The sequence below is a fragment of the Betta splendens genome, chromosome 6 (genome assembly GCF_900634795.4).
Source record: "Betta splendens chromosome 6, fBetSpl5.4, whole genome shotgun sequence".
In the NCBI taxonomy this organism is placed as follows: domain Eukaryota; kingdom Metazoa; phylum Chordata; class Actinopteri; order Anabantiformes; family Osphronemidae; genus Betta; species Betta splendens.
The window spans coordinates 4,469,629-4,486,897 of NC_040886.2; the positions used below are offsets into that span (position 1 = coordinate 4,469,629).

General features: G+C 42.8%; 1 protein-coding gene and 1 long non-coding RNA gene across 3 annotated transcripts in view; one reads left to right on the forward strand and one right to left on the reverse strand.

Moving 5' to 3' along the window:
• The window catches only part of syt9b (synaptotagmin IXb), a 58,001-nt gene extending 41,024 nt beyond the window's left edge, over nt 1–16,977 (reverse strand). The window contains exon 1 of one of the 2 annotated variants that reach the window (XM_029153602.3): nt 16,238–16,969. In XM_029153602.3, the coding sequence (XP_029009435.1) occupies nt 16,238–16,385 (148 nt within the window). In that variant the 5' untranslated portion in view covers nt 16,386–16,969. Of the gene's footprint in view, nt 1–16,237 lie in introns of both variants that reach the window. The other variant, XM_029153601.3, reaches the window with a different exon arrangement.
• LOC129604226 (uncharacterized) lies at nt 5,448–7,081 on the forward strand. Its single transcript, XR_008694926.1, has 2 exons — nt 5,448–6,543; nt 6,779–7,081. It is a non-coding gene; the product is annotated as an uncharacterized LOC129604226 (long non-coding RNA).
• Nucleotides 16,978–17,269: the final 292 nt, after the last annotated feature.

The window sequence follows — 17,269 nt, forward strand, 5'->3', positions numbered from 1 at the left end:
ACTCTGCAGCCAGAAGGCGATCAAGCGGCTTCTCACGTCGATGAGTCCTTGTCCCACTTCTGCTAGAGGCAAATACAGCACAGCAGCGCGAGTCCAGTGAGTCTTTTTTGAACCTCCCTCACCAAAGCATCTGGAGGCTCATCCACGGTAAAACGAAGCCAGAGCATAGAAGCGATGAGGTCATTAACCACCAGGACCCTCCCCCTATAAGACAGTTGGGGGCGGATCCAGGTCCATCTAGACAATCGGGCATCGACCTTCTCAATCAGCCCCTCCCAGTTCTTATCCCGAAAGTCACCACTGCCCAAAAACACTCCCAGGCACTTCATTCCCTCCATGTTCCACTGCAGCCCTGCTGGCAGCACCGGCTGATTCACCTTAGCAGATGAGGCTCCCTCATAGAGAGCTAGTTTGTGCTGAAGAACAGCCACATCATTTTGCCCTGTTATAAAAACTGTAATGTCATCAGCATATGCTGATACAGAAGCCTTCTGTGAAACCATCCCTGGGATACCAAGTCCCATGAGGCCTTGCCTAAGATGATGTAAAAGAGGTTCAATGGCCAAAGCATAGAGCAAGCCAGACATTGGGCATCCCTGCCTGATACCTCTCTGCACTGGGACTGGCCGACTCAGTCTACCCCACACTTTTAACAGTACAGAAGCTTCACAATAAAGTGTCCTAACCCAAGACGTGAAACGCTTCCCAAAACCAAAAGCATCCAGCACATTAAAAAGATATAAACGATCGACTCTATGGAACGCTTTTTGTTGGTCAAGTGATAAAATCCCAACATTTAATTCCTGCACAGTGGAAAGATCAATGATATCCCGAAGCAAAAATAAATTGTCCATAATTGTGCGTTTTGGGATACAGTATGTTTGGCAACGGTGCACGACAGTGTCACACAAATGTGTTTTTTCATTAAATTCGAGAGACATTTAGCAACTATCTTGTAATCCGTACAGAGTAACGACACTGGTCTCCAGTTCCTCAGTAACCCAAGGTCTCCTTTCTTCGGTAACAGAGTCAGCACAGCTGTCGTAGAATTGCGCAGCAATACCCCAGAATCCAAGGAGCTGAAACATGTCCTTCCCCAGCACAGTCCATCGATCCCGGCAGGACGACCACTGCCCAGCTGCTGCACACATCTCGTCATATGAGATATCCAAATCCAGAGCAGCCGAACATGCTTCCTCCAAATGGGGCAGCTCCTCCAGGATTTCCTTGACACAGTCCGGGTTAGAGCCCTCAGCACTAAAAAGATCAGCGTAGAAGTCTATGGCTATGCTTCTCGTCGCTGCAGGTTCCGCAGTTATAGTCCTGTCTGGTCGTCTCAGGTGCATCATCACATTGCCCTCCCGGACTTTCCTCTCCAACTTGAAGAAGAAGCTGGGCATCTATTTCATTAATCATAGAAAACCTATTTCTAATTAGGGCTCCTTTAGCTTTTGCATGCAAAAACATGCTTAATGATCCTCTCCTATTGGCTAAGTCTTTGTTGTCACCTCTAGTACCACCAATAAGGTCTTCCTCTAGTACCCATATGTCTGCTTCTAACTTCCTTATGAGATTTTTTTCTGCACCTACTCTGTGACTCACATATTGTTGACAAAAAATCCTTATTTGTGTCTTCCCAACTTCCCACCATAGAGCCAGGTTGTCAAAGTCCCCTATTCTCAGCCTCCAGTAACTCCAAAAGTCAGAGAAAGCCTTGCAAAAGGTTTTATCCTGCACTAGCTTCAAATTAAACTGGCAACAGGGGCATTGTTGGCGTGGCACTTGCAGAGAAAAAAACAATTACCAATAAATGATGATCAGAGAACCCCACTGGTGAGATATTGGCCTCCATCAACCGGTTTTGGTTTACTTTATTCAAATAAAATCTATCCAGCCTGGCAGCAGTGACCCTACCTTCGGTAGCCTTCACCCATGTATACTGTCTGACCCCTGGATTGAGTTTTCTCCAAACATCTTCAAAAAAACTCTACTTCATCAACTGAAACTTCAGACAAACTAAGGCATGGCGAAAACAGGACTGCCACTCCAGCACTGAGATTAGTGCCATGACTTAAAAAGAATTGACCATCCCAATCCATGCCCCAGTCCACTTCATTTTCAGGAGAACTGTGTGTCTCCTGTGAGAAAAGCACATCTAGTTTTTTCATCCGACAAAGTTTGAAAACAGCTGCCCGCTTTTCCCTGTCCCTCCCTCCATTAATATTAAGGGTGCCCATCCTCACCTCTCCATGAAGGCTAAAGACAAAGGAAAGCAGTAAAGAAAAAGAACAATAAGACCTATCAAAAGATGGAAATCTATCAGACAAACTGCAACCATTAGACCTGAGTGGAGCAGTCTAAGTGGATTTCCCCTTCTTCTCCTTCCTCAGCTTAGTCAATATTTCTTCAAGCGAAACCTCTTTTGCTTACTCAGTTCATCATAGCAAGCTTTCCTCATTAATTTCATAGCAGAGTTTATAAACCCATCAACATTTGTAAAGAAATCTGTTATGTCCACAGACTGTCTTCCGTATGTCTCATCAAGAAAATCGTTTATTTCTTTTAAGAGTATAAGACTGTGGGATTTCCTGCGACACTATGTCATAAAACTGTGACAATGTATTGTCATCAGCCATCTGATTGTCCTCAGTCTCCGCCCTGCCAACCGATTCACCTACTGTACGTCTGCAATGTGGATCCCTGTGTCATCACCTCGAAAAACATTAGATTTTGCCATTGTGTCGGCACCGTGAGTCAACAAGATCGGTTGTCATTTTCCTTGCCTTGTTCCATATTTACTTGCGTTGTCTGACCTGTGTCCTCGGTGCCCGCAGCCGCCTGTTTTGGCGCTTCAGGGCCACCGTCGCCGCTACTACCCGCCGCCTGTCGCTCACATCTCTACATTCAAAACACTTCATGCTTCCTGAGCTTGCGTACAAAGTGTAAAAAGCACCTTCATACTTAACTTTGAACAAGTCATTTAAAGTTTGTCCCGGATCACTCAGGTACATCAATGCCTGCCTCCTTAGCGACTGAATGTGCTGCAGCCTCGCATCCTTGCACCCTACGCGAACCGTATGCAAACCCACTGGCAAACTTTTGACTCTGTCAAAAGCCTTCTCCTGATCTAGTGAAAGAACACCCACATCCAATTCATTCACTTTAGACAGGTCAATAATATCACGCAGTAAAAATAAATTGTCCATTAGTTATTATCCATAGTCCGATTGGGTACGCAATATGATTGGCTCTTATGCACATTCGACCCAACACACTCTTTTAGTCTGTTTGCAAGGCATTTGGCAAATATTTTATAATCAGTACATACAGTAACTGTGACATTCTGCCTCTGCGCCGCTAGAGGCGCTCCTGGGGCTTTTGGTGTGGGTCTGTGTTGTGTTTACATTTTCTGTTTAATTAGTTGACCCACCTGTTTTGTTAGTATTTAAGGGATGTCCTTGTGTTAAGACACCGTTGGTGTGTACGCGGTTGTAGCTGGATGCTACCAAGTTACGTTTAAAGAGAGGAGAGTTTAAGGAGTGGAGTGCCTTTGTTTTCATTTCATGTCCTGTCACCACGTAAGGTTTGAGTGTCTTGTGTTTTATGTTTCATGTTTAGGATTTTGCCCGTGTTACGGAGCGTGTTTTGTTTAGCCTGTTAGACAGTGCTGTGTTTTTGGTTTTAGTTGTCCTGTGTTATGTATTGTGTACATGTTTAGGTTTAGCCCATAGTGAATGGAGCGTGTTAGTATCCTTAGTTAGACGTTACCTGCACTGCAGTGATTTTTAGTTTCCTTCCTTTGTGTTAGAACTAGATGCTGCTGTGCAGTGAGGTTTTTGTTGTATTTAAATACAATATATATGTATTGTATATGCTTCGGTGTTTGGGTCGTGCATTTGGGGTCTCCCCTCTCTCCTGTGTTTCCCTGCGACCTGGTCTGCCGGTTGCGGCCAGGTGTCTGTGTGAGGGATTCTCTGTGTTTTATTAGCGTGGCATGTCCGCGCGGTGCCAGAGGCACGTCGGCCGTGGTGCCTGAACCCTCCGCTCAGTGTGAGCGCCTTCTCCTCCCGGCTCCGTGAGAGCCGTAGTTTTCCCTGCTCGGAACGGGTGCTGTCATTGTTCCTCTCCACCGCATCTCCTCTCCTGTCTCAGGGTTCCGTCAAGGGCTGTTGAAAAACTGGAGACCAGTGTCACTGTTTCTGTTACGAACTCCACCCGTCGGTTCCGAACCGGCGGGGGGAGTATTTAGTAGGTTCCCTGTCAAACCCAGCCGGTACGGAACCGACCGGGCAAGTTCGTAACAGAAACAGTGACACTGGTCTCCAGTTTTTAACAGCCCACGGTCTCCTTTTTTGGGCAGAAGTGTCACTATGGCCCTTGTACAACTGCTCGGCAACCTCCCCGAATCCATGCAGACTGCAAAGACTTCAACCAAGTTTTTTCCCGAAACATCACAAAAGCACTTGAAGAACTCCGCAGGGAGACCATCTATCCCCGCTTATCGACCACTGCCTAGCTGTTGCACTGCACGCCATCTCATCCAATGAGATTGCTCCAGCAGGGAAGACTGGCTCTCTTTCAGTTTTGGCAACCCCTCCTGGAGCGCCTTTGCACAGTCCTGTCTGCACCAAAGAGCTCCGTGTAGAAGTCAATTGCAATTCTTCTCATCATGGCAGGCCATAGTTATAGATCCATTCTGTAGTTTTAGATGTTTCATCACATTTTCCTCCCGCACTTTCTTCTCAAGATTAAAGAAAAAAGCTGTCGAGGCATCCATATCTCTAACAGTTAAAATTCTATTTCTAATTAAAGCTTTTAACTCTTAGCTTTCTCATGCATAAAATGGCCTAATAGGTACTTTGTGGTCTTCAATGTTTTGCTGTTTTCTCTCACCCCACCTATTAACTCATTCTCCAGCACCCTTATCTCTTTCTCCAACGTTTTTATGTAGTTTCTTTCTAGATTTGAGGTATGCATCATATATTGTTCACAAAAGGTTTTGATCTGAGACTTCCCAACCCCCCACCAGAGGCCCAGATTCTCAGAATTCCCCTCCTCAGCTTCCACTGACTCCAAAACTCAGCAAAAGTTTCACAAAAGTCTTCATCATGTACTAACTTAAGATTAAAGGGCTCATATCATGCAAAATCCACTTTTTAGACATTTTGGAGCGTTCCTATGACTCTATGGGTCACATATACACACACTGAGCACGGTAGAAATGCATTTCTTGCTTTTTTCACATTTTGAAAACGTAAATTTTCTCACCCAATGAAAACAGACCACGACCTACTCTGAGGCCGTGTCCCAGTTGTCGTCACCTTGGTCGGAAGTTCTCCCTGCAAATCCTGAACCACCACCCCCACAATGATCCCGAACCAAAACTGGACTTCCGCCATTTCCCCCCTCTCACTCACCGTGAACAGACGAGCACGGCATGAAAAAAAAGGATCTATTCCTACAGTCCGTCATCCACTCACTGCAGTAAGTACATGCTTGATATTTATAATGTTTTAAAATGTTAGTTTGTCCGTTTAAATGTAGTAACCTATGTGTGGGGCAAGTTACTAGCTAGCTATGCTAACGGCTACAGCCAGTCGACCGAGCCTTTGTCCCCTTCAAATGTGCTCATGTGGGCTCCTGCAGCCACACACCTGTGTGGAGAAAAGCTAATGGCTAACGGCATCGAGCGGCTACAGGCAGGGAGCGGTGGGTCTAGCGTCTGTCCTTTTTCTGTAACCTCATACACCTGCGGGGAACAGCTGATCGTTATCGCCCTTCCAGCGGCGACAGGCAGGAAGCGGTGGATCTAGCTCGCTGTAGTAAGTTTGTGCTTGATACTTGTGATATCTAAATATGTTAGTTGGGTCTGTTTAAAATGCAGTAACCCACGTGTGAGACAAGCTAATCGCTAGCGTCGCTAACGGCTACAGTGAGTCAACCGAGCCTTTGTCCCTTTCAAATGTGCTACTCTGAGTTGGTGCAATCACACACCTGTGTGGGGAACAGCTAATAGCGATGGGCCTTCGATCGGCGACAGGCAGGAAGCGGTGGATCGAGCTTTTGTCCTGTTGACGTGCTGCCGCTCCTGTTTGTGTTGCGTTAGCCGTTAGCATGTCTTTGGGCCTTTGCACTTTAGAGCTACAGCTGGTCGATCGCTACAAAAAGAACCTGCAGATGAACGCGGTTGTGTTTGTTATTACCCCGTCCTGTGTCAGAGCCTAAATCAACTTGTGATTTGGGGTTATGTCATTGTTCTATCAAATTCTAACATGATTAGTTGGAATGATTACGGTTGTGTTGCAAGCTTAGTTGCTAATTAGTCACATCTCTACAATAACTGCTGCTTATCTGGTCAGTAACCTACAGCTTGTACCATAGCCATTATATTTGTAGGACCAATACAATTTACAGTAAATGTAACAGTCTTTTCTATACTGTAGGGAGCCACATCCCAGTTACCTACATGCAAGGAGGCTGTGAAACAGAAATCACTGCAGACTGTTGGTACACGGACATCTGCTGCCCAGCTCAGGAGTGAAGGTATGTAAGTTTGTATGTACCAACAGTAAGATAGGCAATAGAAGATTTTAATTGGTATATACTGTTTAGATTTTATATTTGAATTGTAACAACTGTTTATCTGTTGTTTTAGCACAGACAGGCCTGTCCTCTTGTGTGGTTTAATTTTTTTTCTGGTATTGTGTGTTCTTACATTAGAGAAGGTTTTGACCTACATAATAATGAACATTTCACTAATCTACAATTCTGATTGCAGTACCTTTTTGTTTTGATGAGGCGATGGTGAGGACAGCCACAGCTTCCATCTGGTAGAGGACTGCTTCCGCTCAGTCTTCCAAATAGTGATGAGAACAAGGATCATCACATCTCCCTGTTTACCCTACTTTCATGCATTTCGTCTGCAAGGCCCTGCAAAAGCTTCTGTCCTCAAACCCCCAGACTTCTTAATTAACTCAGTAACCTATACATTGCACATTGGAGTGTGAAGGTAACAGTTTGTTCTAGCTTTGGAGTAGTGGTGCATTTTTTTGGTTTACAATAAAGTTGGCTTTAACTATTATGTATTTCACTGAACTCTGTTTCTGAAGGGAAAACACTTTTATTCAGGAAATCATAGTATTGAAATTACATGTTTTTTCTCTAATATGGTAAGCTATAAAGTTGAAGCGGCCATAAATAAAAAGCATATAAATTATATATAAATAAAAAATAAAAAAATTCTTTGAGTATTGCACTCACAAAAAACACATTTTTACTCAAATGGTAAAGGAGTTATTCCACAGGTGGTTTACATCCATCATACAATGAGTGTTTTAGTGTTTTATCCATCAGGAAACTCTGCCTTCATCTACAACCCAAGCATGAAGAGATGGCAACTCAGATTCTTCACCCTAGGAATCCTCAGCACCAGCTCACTAGCCTCTGTAGATTAGATACCTGTAACAACTTCAGATACAGAGACATATTACTGTCAGATTTAACAAGAATGACAAAAAACATAATTAAAAGCAGTAAAAATATGTTAGGTCAATATATAATTTGAACCAATGCTTTTTGTTCCCAGGTAGGTCATGCAGTGATTGCTCTAAATAGTAATGCACATTTTTAAATAAAATTATGTCAGAGCAGCAGCACAAGTAAGACAAAACAGTGAAATGTGTAAATGTAAAATGTATTTATATTATTTCAGCTATGCTCTCAAACTTATTTATTTGTATAACGTGAGCTAAAGTAGTGTTATCTATTAACGAGAGTTTTCCAGGTAAGTCGTGTTGTGAATATTGAAGCTGCACACGCCATTTAGCATACGCATTAGCAACCGCTAGTCACTTTGCAAATTACATAAATCAATTAAATTGAAGTAAATGCGACATTACCAATGAGACACATCTTGCATCAGCCGAAATGTGGCGACTTCAACAGCCTCCTCTTCAGCTTCAGGGTCAGATTCGGGATCGTAGACGTATGGTTCTACTACGCTACGAACCAGCTGGCTGGCTAACGTCGTGCAGTCCTGTAGCGGGTCTTCTTCTTCTGTGGAGGATTGCGGTGGATTGTATTCTCAACGTCGCACTACTGCCACCTATAGTATCCTAACCGTGCGGTGGCTCGTATCCATGGAGCTTGCGACACGCCCAGAAAACACAGCGTTTGCTGATGGGGAGTGAAAACAACATATTGACAGGGGCAGTGTGGACGATCTAAAGAGTTTTATGGAATGAAAATTTACAGAGACCTTACTGAGACATTAAAGTCCAATATTCTTTAGAGTGAAAAGCTGTATGATCAGGGAGCTTTAAACTGCCAATAAGGACATCACTGACGTTGTGCAACCAGCGACAGGTCTGTTGTCATAAACTGGTGGTCCAAAAACCCCACCGGTGATATTGTGCATGCAGTCAGTACATAACAGTACGTCTTATCTATATAAATCCTAACTAACCTAGCTGCCCTAACACTCCCTTCAGTAACCCTGACCCATGTGTTCTGCTTAACATCTGTGGTAAAAACCCTCCAGGCGTCCACCATGTCTGCTTCAGTCATTACCTCCAACAACAGGGAGGCTGATAGCAAATGTGGTTCCCCTGTATTCCTATCCATCTGAGGGTGTGTGGTACAGTTCCAATCGCCCCCTAAAATGACTATAGAACTGCCATCTAGCAGCTTAAGGGTGTCACACAGTTTCTGAAACTGTTCCAACCTGCGTGAACAGGAATTTTGTAAGTAAACATTGATAAACCTAAAAGATAACCCTCTAATTTTAGCCTCCAACTACCTGAACCCTGCCAGACTCAACCTCACGTACTCCCACCTCTGTTAATTTTACAAATGGAGAAAAAAGGACAGCCACCCCTGCACTTAGGTTGGAGCCATGTCTCAGGAAAACCTGCCCTTTCCACTCAGCTGCCCAATCTGTTTCATTTTCAGTTGTGCTGTGTGTCTCTTGTAAAAAGAGCACATCTATGCTTTTGGCCATGATTAGCTGAAAAACCATGGCCCGCCTCTCCCTGTCCCTCCCTCCATTAATACTGAGTGTTCCAGTCCTCAGCCTCTTCATGAAGAGTAGGAAAAAACAGAAACAGAGGAAACAGAAAGAAACAGTAAATCCAGTGGAAACACAAAATTTAGCCAAGGCAACTAGGGTCGTTTAAGAATACTTTATGCTGTTTTATTCATTTCGAAATGGAGAGGAGAGGAGAGGAGAGGAGAGGAGAGGAGAGGAGAGAAGAGAGTCATTAGTTTTATTGGGTTCAATCAAGAAAATCACCAGAGCCTCAAATCTGTCTAATCCAAATATGTAATAATGTTATGTTGCCCGGCAACAATTCCCTGAAAATGCAGTCAGGAGTGTAATGAAACCTAACCTGTTTTCCCCAACATTAAATCAATCTCTCATGAAAACCACTGAACATGCTTTTATGTTTTATAACTTTCTCAGAGAACACTGATCCCATGATTATCACGTAATCACAAAGTCATCATGTTCCATTCAGAGGAAGATGATGTCTGGTCTTTAAAAGTCATTAAACCACTACCAGAGTTGACATAGTGGAGGGGATTTTTCTGTTTCTATCTAGAAGCTGATTTTAGCCCTTCTTCTTTGGGCTGTAGCCACAGTGCTTAAATAATAACACATTTCAATTAACAACTGTGCTAAATGGCTGAATAACACTAATAAGATTAGCATCATTTGATAAATCTCAACCCCTTTAGGGTGTTTCACCCATTTAACCAGCATGCTGTCAACCCTTACAAGGACTAATAGAAACGGGTTGAGTGAGTGAGGCAAGTCTCTAGTGCTCCAATATATATCAATATAATGGTTCATGCATGAAGTGCAATTCATTATTCATGTGTAAAATGAAAATTGAATAACGTCTTTTTATGCTGTGTTTCATTTCCGTAAGTCGGTAAAACACATTTGCGATATACTGATTTACTCATTCTCCTTTTCTCCACTTTCAAAACAAAATAAGAAAAAGGGAAACTGGGGACGGGGCCAGTCGCCGGACTTTCACAATAAAATGCCCAAGAGCATTTGAAGCGCAACATCGACAAATATTTGATATTGTTTTGATACACAATGAGACCCACATTGTTAACATTAATCAACGTAACAATTATTTATTTAGCCCGTCTCGGTGCTGACAACATTCGATTACGTTACGACACATAGCGTTTGCTAAAGAAATGACAGGTCAGTCAGCTCGCCACTGTCGGGATCACTTACAGAATCACCTGCCAACAAAGCTAAGTTTTCGGAGCATCCTGCTTCATAAGGACTGCAGCGATATCACGACCTTGTCGACACCTGATGAAGAAGGATTTATTGCATCTGCGGTGTTCCGGTGATTTTTCAATTTATGGTAAGACTGAAATCGCTTCCTCCCGCTGTGCCGATTGATGCTCTTTGTCATGAACCGGGCTGTTCCTGTGTCTTCTGGGTTGTTATGTGTCATTTCCTGTTTTATTTTGTTGTTCCCGGTCTTGGTTCCTGTCTGCTTCAGTTTGGTTCACTTAGTCATGTGTTTACTTCCTGTTTTATTTTCATGCACTTCCGGTTCTGTCCTGTCATGCTTAGTTGACTTTTTTTGCTTGTATCTTATCACCAGCTGTGTCCCATCGTTAATCACCTCCCTGCATTTAAGCACCTGCACATCCCTTTGTTCTCTGTCAGTTAGTTGTTCGTCATGTGCCCAGTTTGTCAAACCCACCATCCGTGTCCAAGTAAGTTTTCTGTTTTTTTGACTCGTGCCTGCTCTGACTGTGCTTTGCCTTGTCCCTGCCTGTACTTCTGCCTGGATATTATGACCCTCGGTTTTTGACAATTGCCTGCCCGACTTCTGTTTTGCCTGCCGTTCTTGGTTTATGTTAAATAAACCCTGTTCATTCCTGATCCTGTCTTCTGAGCTGTGCGTTTGGGTCCTTCATCCCTGTCTGCTCGCGGTGAGCCCTGACACTCTTATGCCCAGGAAGACTCTCCAATGTTGTGCCGATCTTTGCTAGTATTCTAAATAGTGATTTATTACAATTTATTGTGGCTGTTTAGACATACTTCATCATTGGACTTCCTGTCTCAGAGCCTGCTTTACCTGCGGGAGAATAACAGCCATTTAACCTGCCTCACAATAACTGAACTCATTGTGAGCTATGACTACCCTAATGTGCATCGCATCATCTCTGTGAGGCAGATTCTGTGGCAAAGTGTGTGTGATCAGATGATCCGTCACGCAACATCAAGGTGTTACTGTATGTACAGAGCAGATGAGTGCCTGCAGAGGATCTTTTTATTTTGCACCACCTACCTTTGGTATTGGTTTAGTAGTCATCATACTTGAGAGACAGGTTCTACATCAACTGCGCTGCATTGTGAGCTCAGCAATGGATCCGCTGCAGTTTGCCTACCAGCCTGGCATCAGAGTAGAGGATGCCATCATCTTCCTGCTCCATCGTTCCCTGGCCCACCTGGAGAAGCCCAGCAGCACTGTGATGATTCTGATCTACGACTTCTCCAGTGCCTTTAATACCATACAGCCAGCTCTCTTAAGGGACAAATTGGAGTCAGCTGGCGTGGACAGTTGCCTGACAGAGTGGATACTGGAAACCGTCCCCAGTTTGTGAGGGGCTGGGACCGCGTGTCGGACACTCTGACCTGCAGTGTGGAAGCCCTCCAGGGGACTGTCCTGGCCCCCTTCCTCTTCACCCTCTACACTGCAGACTTCAGACAAAACTCATCTGGCTGTGTTCTGCAGAAGTTCTCAGACGACTCTGCAATTGTTGGACTTATCACTGACGATGATAACGCTGAGTACAGAGAGCTGACACAGAACTTTGTAGACTGGTGTCAGCAGATCTACCTTCTAATCAATGCAGGGGAGACCAAGGAGATGGTGGTGGACCGCAGATGTCAGTCTACACCCCCCTCTAATGAAACATTCAGGGAATGAACATCCAGAGAGTGGACTGTTATAAGTACCTGGGTGTTCATCTTAACAACAAACTAGACTGGACTAACAACACAGACACACTATACAGGAAGGGTCAGAGCAGACTCTACCTACTAAGAAGGCTGAGGCCGTTTGGAGTGAAGGGGACACTCCTGAGGACTTTTTATGACTCTGTGGTGTCATCAGCCATCCTGTACAGTGTGGTCTGTTCACCTCTTGTAATGCAGTCCTATGACCTGTCATCATTGACACGAATGTCCTCTTTTGGTCAAAATCCCTTCCACACCCCAGAAAAACAAAAGCATGCAAAGCTATGATTTGGGACTGCATTACAAGAGGTGAACCCGCAGTGTTCCAGGATGCACTGTTGTTTCTGATTCATCTGTCACCTGCAAGAAAGATGTTCAATGCAAGGTATAATGACTACTAAACCAATACCGACGGTAGGTGGTGGAAAATAAAAAGATCCTCTGCAGGCACTCATCTTCTCTGTACATACAGTAACACCTTGATGTTGCGTGACAGATCATCTAAACACACACTTTGCCACAGAATCTGCCTCCTAAAGATGATGCCATGCACATTAGGGTAGTCATGGCTCACAATGAGTTCAGTTATTGTGAGGCAGGTTGAATGGCTGTTATTCTCCCGCAGGTAAAGCAGGCTCTGAGACAGGAAGTCCAATGATGGAGCATAACTAAACAGCCACAATAAATTGTAAAAAATCACTGTTTAGAATACTTGCAAAGATTGGCACAGCATTAGAGAGTCTTCCTGGGCATAAGAGCATCAACCGGCCAAGCAGGAGAACGCGATTTCAGTCTCACCATAAATTAAAAAATCACCGGAACACCGCAGATGCACTAAATTCTTCCTCATCAGGTGTCGACAAGGTCATGATATCGTTGCACTCCTAATGAAGCAGGATGCCCCGAAAACTTAGCTTTTTTGGCAGGTGATTCTGTAAGTGACCCGACAGTGGCGAGCTGACTGACCTGTCATTCCTTTAGCAAATGCCATGTGTCGTACCGTAATCGACAGTTGTCAGCACCGAGACGGGCCAAATAAATAATTTTTACGTTGATTAATGTTAACAATGTGGGTCTCATTGTGTGTCAAAACACGACCGCAATCCTTCAAGAGCTACAAATATTTGTGGATGTTGCGCTTCAAATGCTCTTGGGCGTTTTATTGTGAAAGTCTGGCGACTGGCCCCGTCACCGGTTTCCCTTTTTTTATTTCGTTTTGAAAGTGGAGAAAAGAAGAATGAGTAAATCAGTATATCGCAAATGTGTTTTACCGACTTACGGAAACGAAACACAGCATAAAAAGACGTTATTCAATTTTCATTTTACAAATGAATAATGAAATGCACTTCATGCACGGACCTATAATATATATTTTACCTCAAATGATATTTTTAAGTTAGAGGAGCAAGAGTGCAGGAGTGACACTGTATTTTGTTGCTATACATACTGTAAGGACTGGAATAATGTCCATTCAAACTGTGAAATTGCAAGAAAAATATATGCAGATTTGTGTAATTGGTACAACAACACATTTTATCCCTTTAGATTTATTCAAATTGACACATCATGTCAATGTTTGGTCCTATAAATACATGTTTTTGTGTAGATACTGAAGGAACGTAGCACACACCTGTAGAAATTTTAATTGAAATTAGAGAAAATTTCACAGTCCTTTCAATCATTTACTTAAACAGAAGCCTAAATAAAGAAATTGGTTTGTATATTTTTGTCCAAGCATTGACCTGAATCTATCACATGTTCATGTATGGAAAATGGAGGACACGGCACATCTACAAAACATAACATATCCCCTCCGTCTGTTTATTTGATAAGAAGCGGTTTGGAGCATTTTTCAACAGTCTAGTACCCACATATGGTAAGTTCACAAAAGTTCAGTTAGAAAAAGACAATGTATTCCAAAGTAGACATGCAGGAGGAGCATAGAGAGGCAAGTAAAGGTGGGTGAGCAAGCTGCATAACATGGTCATGAACTGTGATCTGATCTTCACCAAAGTCACAAGTATGAACAATGAACAAACACATCAGTCAATGTCATGACCAAGGCTAGACTGTGGAGCCTTGGTGAATCGGCTCCTATGTCAAAATTGTCATTTTGCCCGAATTCTGATGAATGGCCTTAATCTGCTAATCTGACAGGGACAATGTTTGCCTTTGTGACAGTGTCATGGTGTAAAGAGCATGGTTTTATTGGTGATACAGTATGTCAGGGTTCTTTTAGAAAGAAGGCAACAGCAAAGATAAGGAGGCAAAAACATTTAGTTCAGGATAGAGTGGCACTATTTGTACCTTAGCAGAACTTAAACACTTGTGTAACCAGTTGTCTCGCTGTGTCAATTATGTATCAGAATTGTTGCAGTAGTGTGAAACTCTCAAACCTTTGCATATAACGGAGCGGCACTGCTACCCCGGGCTCCCACTCAGCTCAGAGGCAGGATAGCTGTTTGTTGTGCGCGTGTGTACAGTATGTGTGTGCATTTAGAACAGGCTAATAGAGGAAGAAGTGGGTCAAAGCTCCTCAGGGAACCAATCTGGTAGCTTGAACTTCCTCTTCATCATACATGTTTAATGATGGATTATAACATGTTTAAAGGCAGCTAGCCAGTCCCAGCTGCTAAATAATATACAAACACACACACACACACGCTCCATGAAAAAAATTGAACAAATAAAAATGCACACTTTATCTTATTCCTCTGTTGGTGTCAACAGATCATACTGAGCTAATACATGTGTTGAAATAGAAGCACCTTAAGAATATTGGGCATGAAATAACAACCTATATATATCAACTGTATCTATTGACTCTATTGTGGCCACTTGTTGCCAAATGAAATCCATGATATTGATTTCCTTATTATTTATAGCATTGAATCATATCATTTAGGCAAAATGGCTTTCATTCTGAACTAAACATTGAAAGTTGAAGTTAATGTTAAACCAAGGGAGAAAGGAATACTATTACTTCAAATAAAATAGAAAAAAATGTAATAGAAAATAGGTCAATAGGTTAATAATGCAAAAATAAAAGAAATATAGATAGAAAGAGAATGTTTATTAGAAAGTCTATAATGCAGGCAAGAAATATATTTGTACTTATGACAGGAAGTGATGCAAATCCAAAAATATATAGTAAAAAATGTATCAAAAACATTTGAACAAAGACTACTACTATAACAGTCAACTATTCTTATCTAACAGATGCTTTATGTTCTTCCTCAGAATCAGGTGCAATAAGAAGCAATACCAGATTTTAATTTCAGGAGAAAAAGATTTAATTTACACATATTTAGATATTTATTATATCTTTTCACTTTGCTACTATGCATTATGAGAAGAAAATTGTGATCACAAATATCTATATACTTGTCTAATCCAGTTACTCATTATGTACATTACAAATTGTGTGCACAATGGCAAAGGTCTAAATTAGCATGTCTTCAGAAATCACTGTAAACATCTTTGCTATCCATATCTATATCCACATGCCTATGACTGGAATCAGAGCCACACAAAATGCATTGGTACTTATTATTAATTTTTCAAACTCCTGGAACATTTGTTTTGACTGGTAGCACAAAAAACCCAACTTCTGCATTTCTAAGAAGTCTAAAGGACAGGCTGGCTTAGGTAACTGTTCTTCCTGTGTTATGTTACAGCCATGTCTGCAAAGTGATCAGAGCACTGGGGAATATTGGGTGGGGCTTTCTCTCTCTCCTCTTTCTCTTTCCTTTCTTTCTTTGCCTCTTCAAGGTTGAAACCAAACCAACACTCTCACAAATGCAAAACATTGTTTTATTATGCTGGGACCAAGTGTTTTGAGTTTTCAGGGCGGTGAATGGAGAAAACAGTGACGTGTGAAGAATGTTTTTTTTTTTAGAAATAAAGTGAAAAAGAAATCCGTCTTTGAATGTGCACACACTTTTAATGCATGAAGCCCGACTGCCCCATTTCTGCCCCATTTCTCTTTAAACCCTGGTTAGAAATTTTAAAACAACCCTATTTTTCTTCTAGTTGAGTTTCTCTCACATCTTCTACTGTAAATAAAAACGCTTGCGTGTTTAAGTGTTTAAGTCTGCTCCGTGCATTTGAAAATAAAAGGTTTAATTGTCACCTGGAGTTTATAAATAAATCAAATCGTCAAGTTAAACCACTATAGTTGGTCATCAGCTTTTAAAACTTCTGCGTACTTTATACCACAAAAAGACGGTAAAAGCTGACCTGAGTCCGTCAACCGCGGCCTGGCCAGGTCCCTGAAGTAGTAAATGAAATCCAGGCAGTTGTCGTCCTGCACCTCTCCTTTGGAGCACAAGTCGGAAAGCAGTTCCAGCGCCTTTCGACAAATCTCATCCTCTCTTTCTGCAGACATTGCCGTCCAGCATCCTTCTGACTTGTTGGCCACTCCGACTGATCTTCGACCACCTCTCTCTCTCACGCACACATACACGCGCGCGCACACGCTAACTCATTCAGCTCAGCTCTCCACACGCACAAACCATCTAACAGCGCGGAGGCGCACCAGAAGCGCCGCAGCTACACCCCTCGGTGGGTTCGGCTCCCCCTCGATGCATTCAAGTTATTCACTAAAAGCGAATAACCTAAGGCAGCGCGCAGCTCTCGCTGTTTATCTTTACTTTCCGTCTCCTCTCCTTCCTGTCTTGTGTTTTCTTCTTCTCTGCGCTGATCGTCGGTGCAGCTCATTCACCACTCAGCCTCCAGGCTTGAGCAGCGCCAGTCAAGGTCTTTCAATGAACGCTCGCCTTTCACTGCGCTCAGTTATTTCTCAATGCACAGGGATGCAGAGACAGACAGGAAGTTGTGCCACCGTCAACTCCCCACCTCCAACACCCAACAGGATTGATTCTTTTTTTTTCGTTGGCAACATTGTGAAAGAAGTTTCCCACCTTTTCTTTCTTTCTTTTTTTCTAAAAAGTAAATGCAAAGATCTGGCTTCTGTGAACAGGATAATCATTAGTAATGAAGTAATATGCCCCAATGATTCTGGGTAGCAGATGTTTGAACAGAGAAAGGGGCACAAACACCTGAGAGGGCCCACATACACGAGCCTGACCTTTACTGATGGAAGTAATGAAGGGCGAGAGCGACAGATAAATGTCACATTAAAGCCCCGCTGAAGGTGCTAATAAAGGTCTACCTGCCTCCATTCCCTTTCTTTCTCTGTGTGTTTGTGAAATATGGGGAACCTTTAAGCATGTCATGCCTTTAAGCAAACAACAAAACTTGACTGTGAAG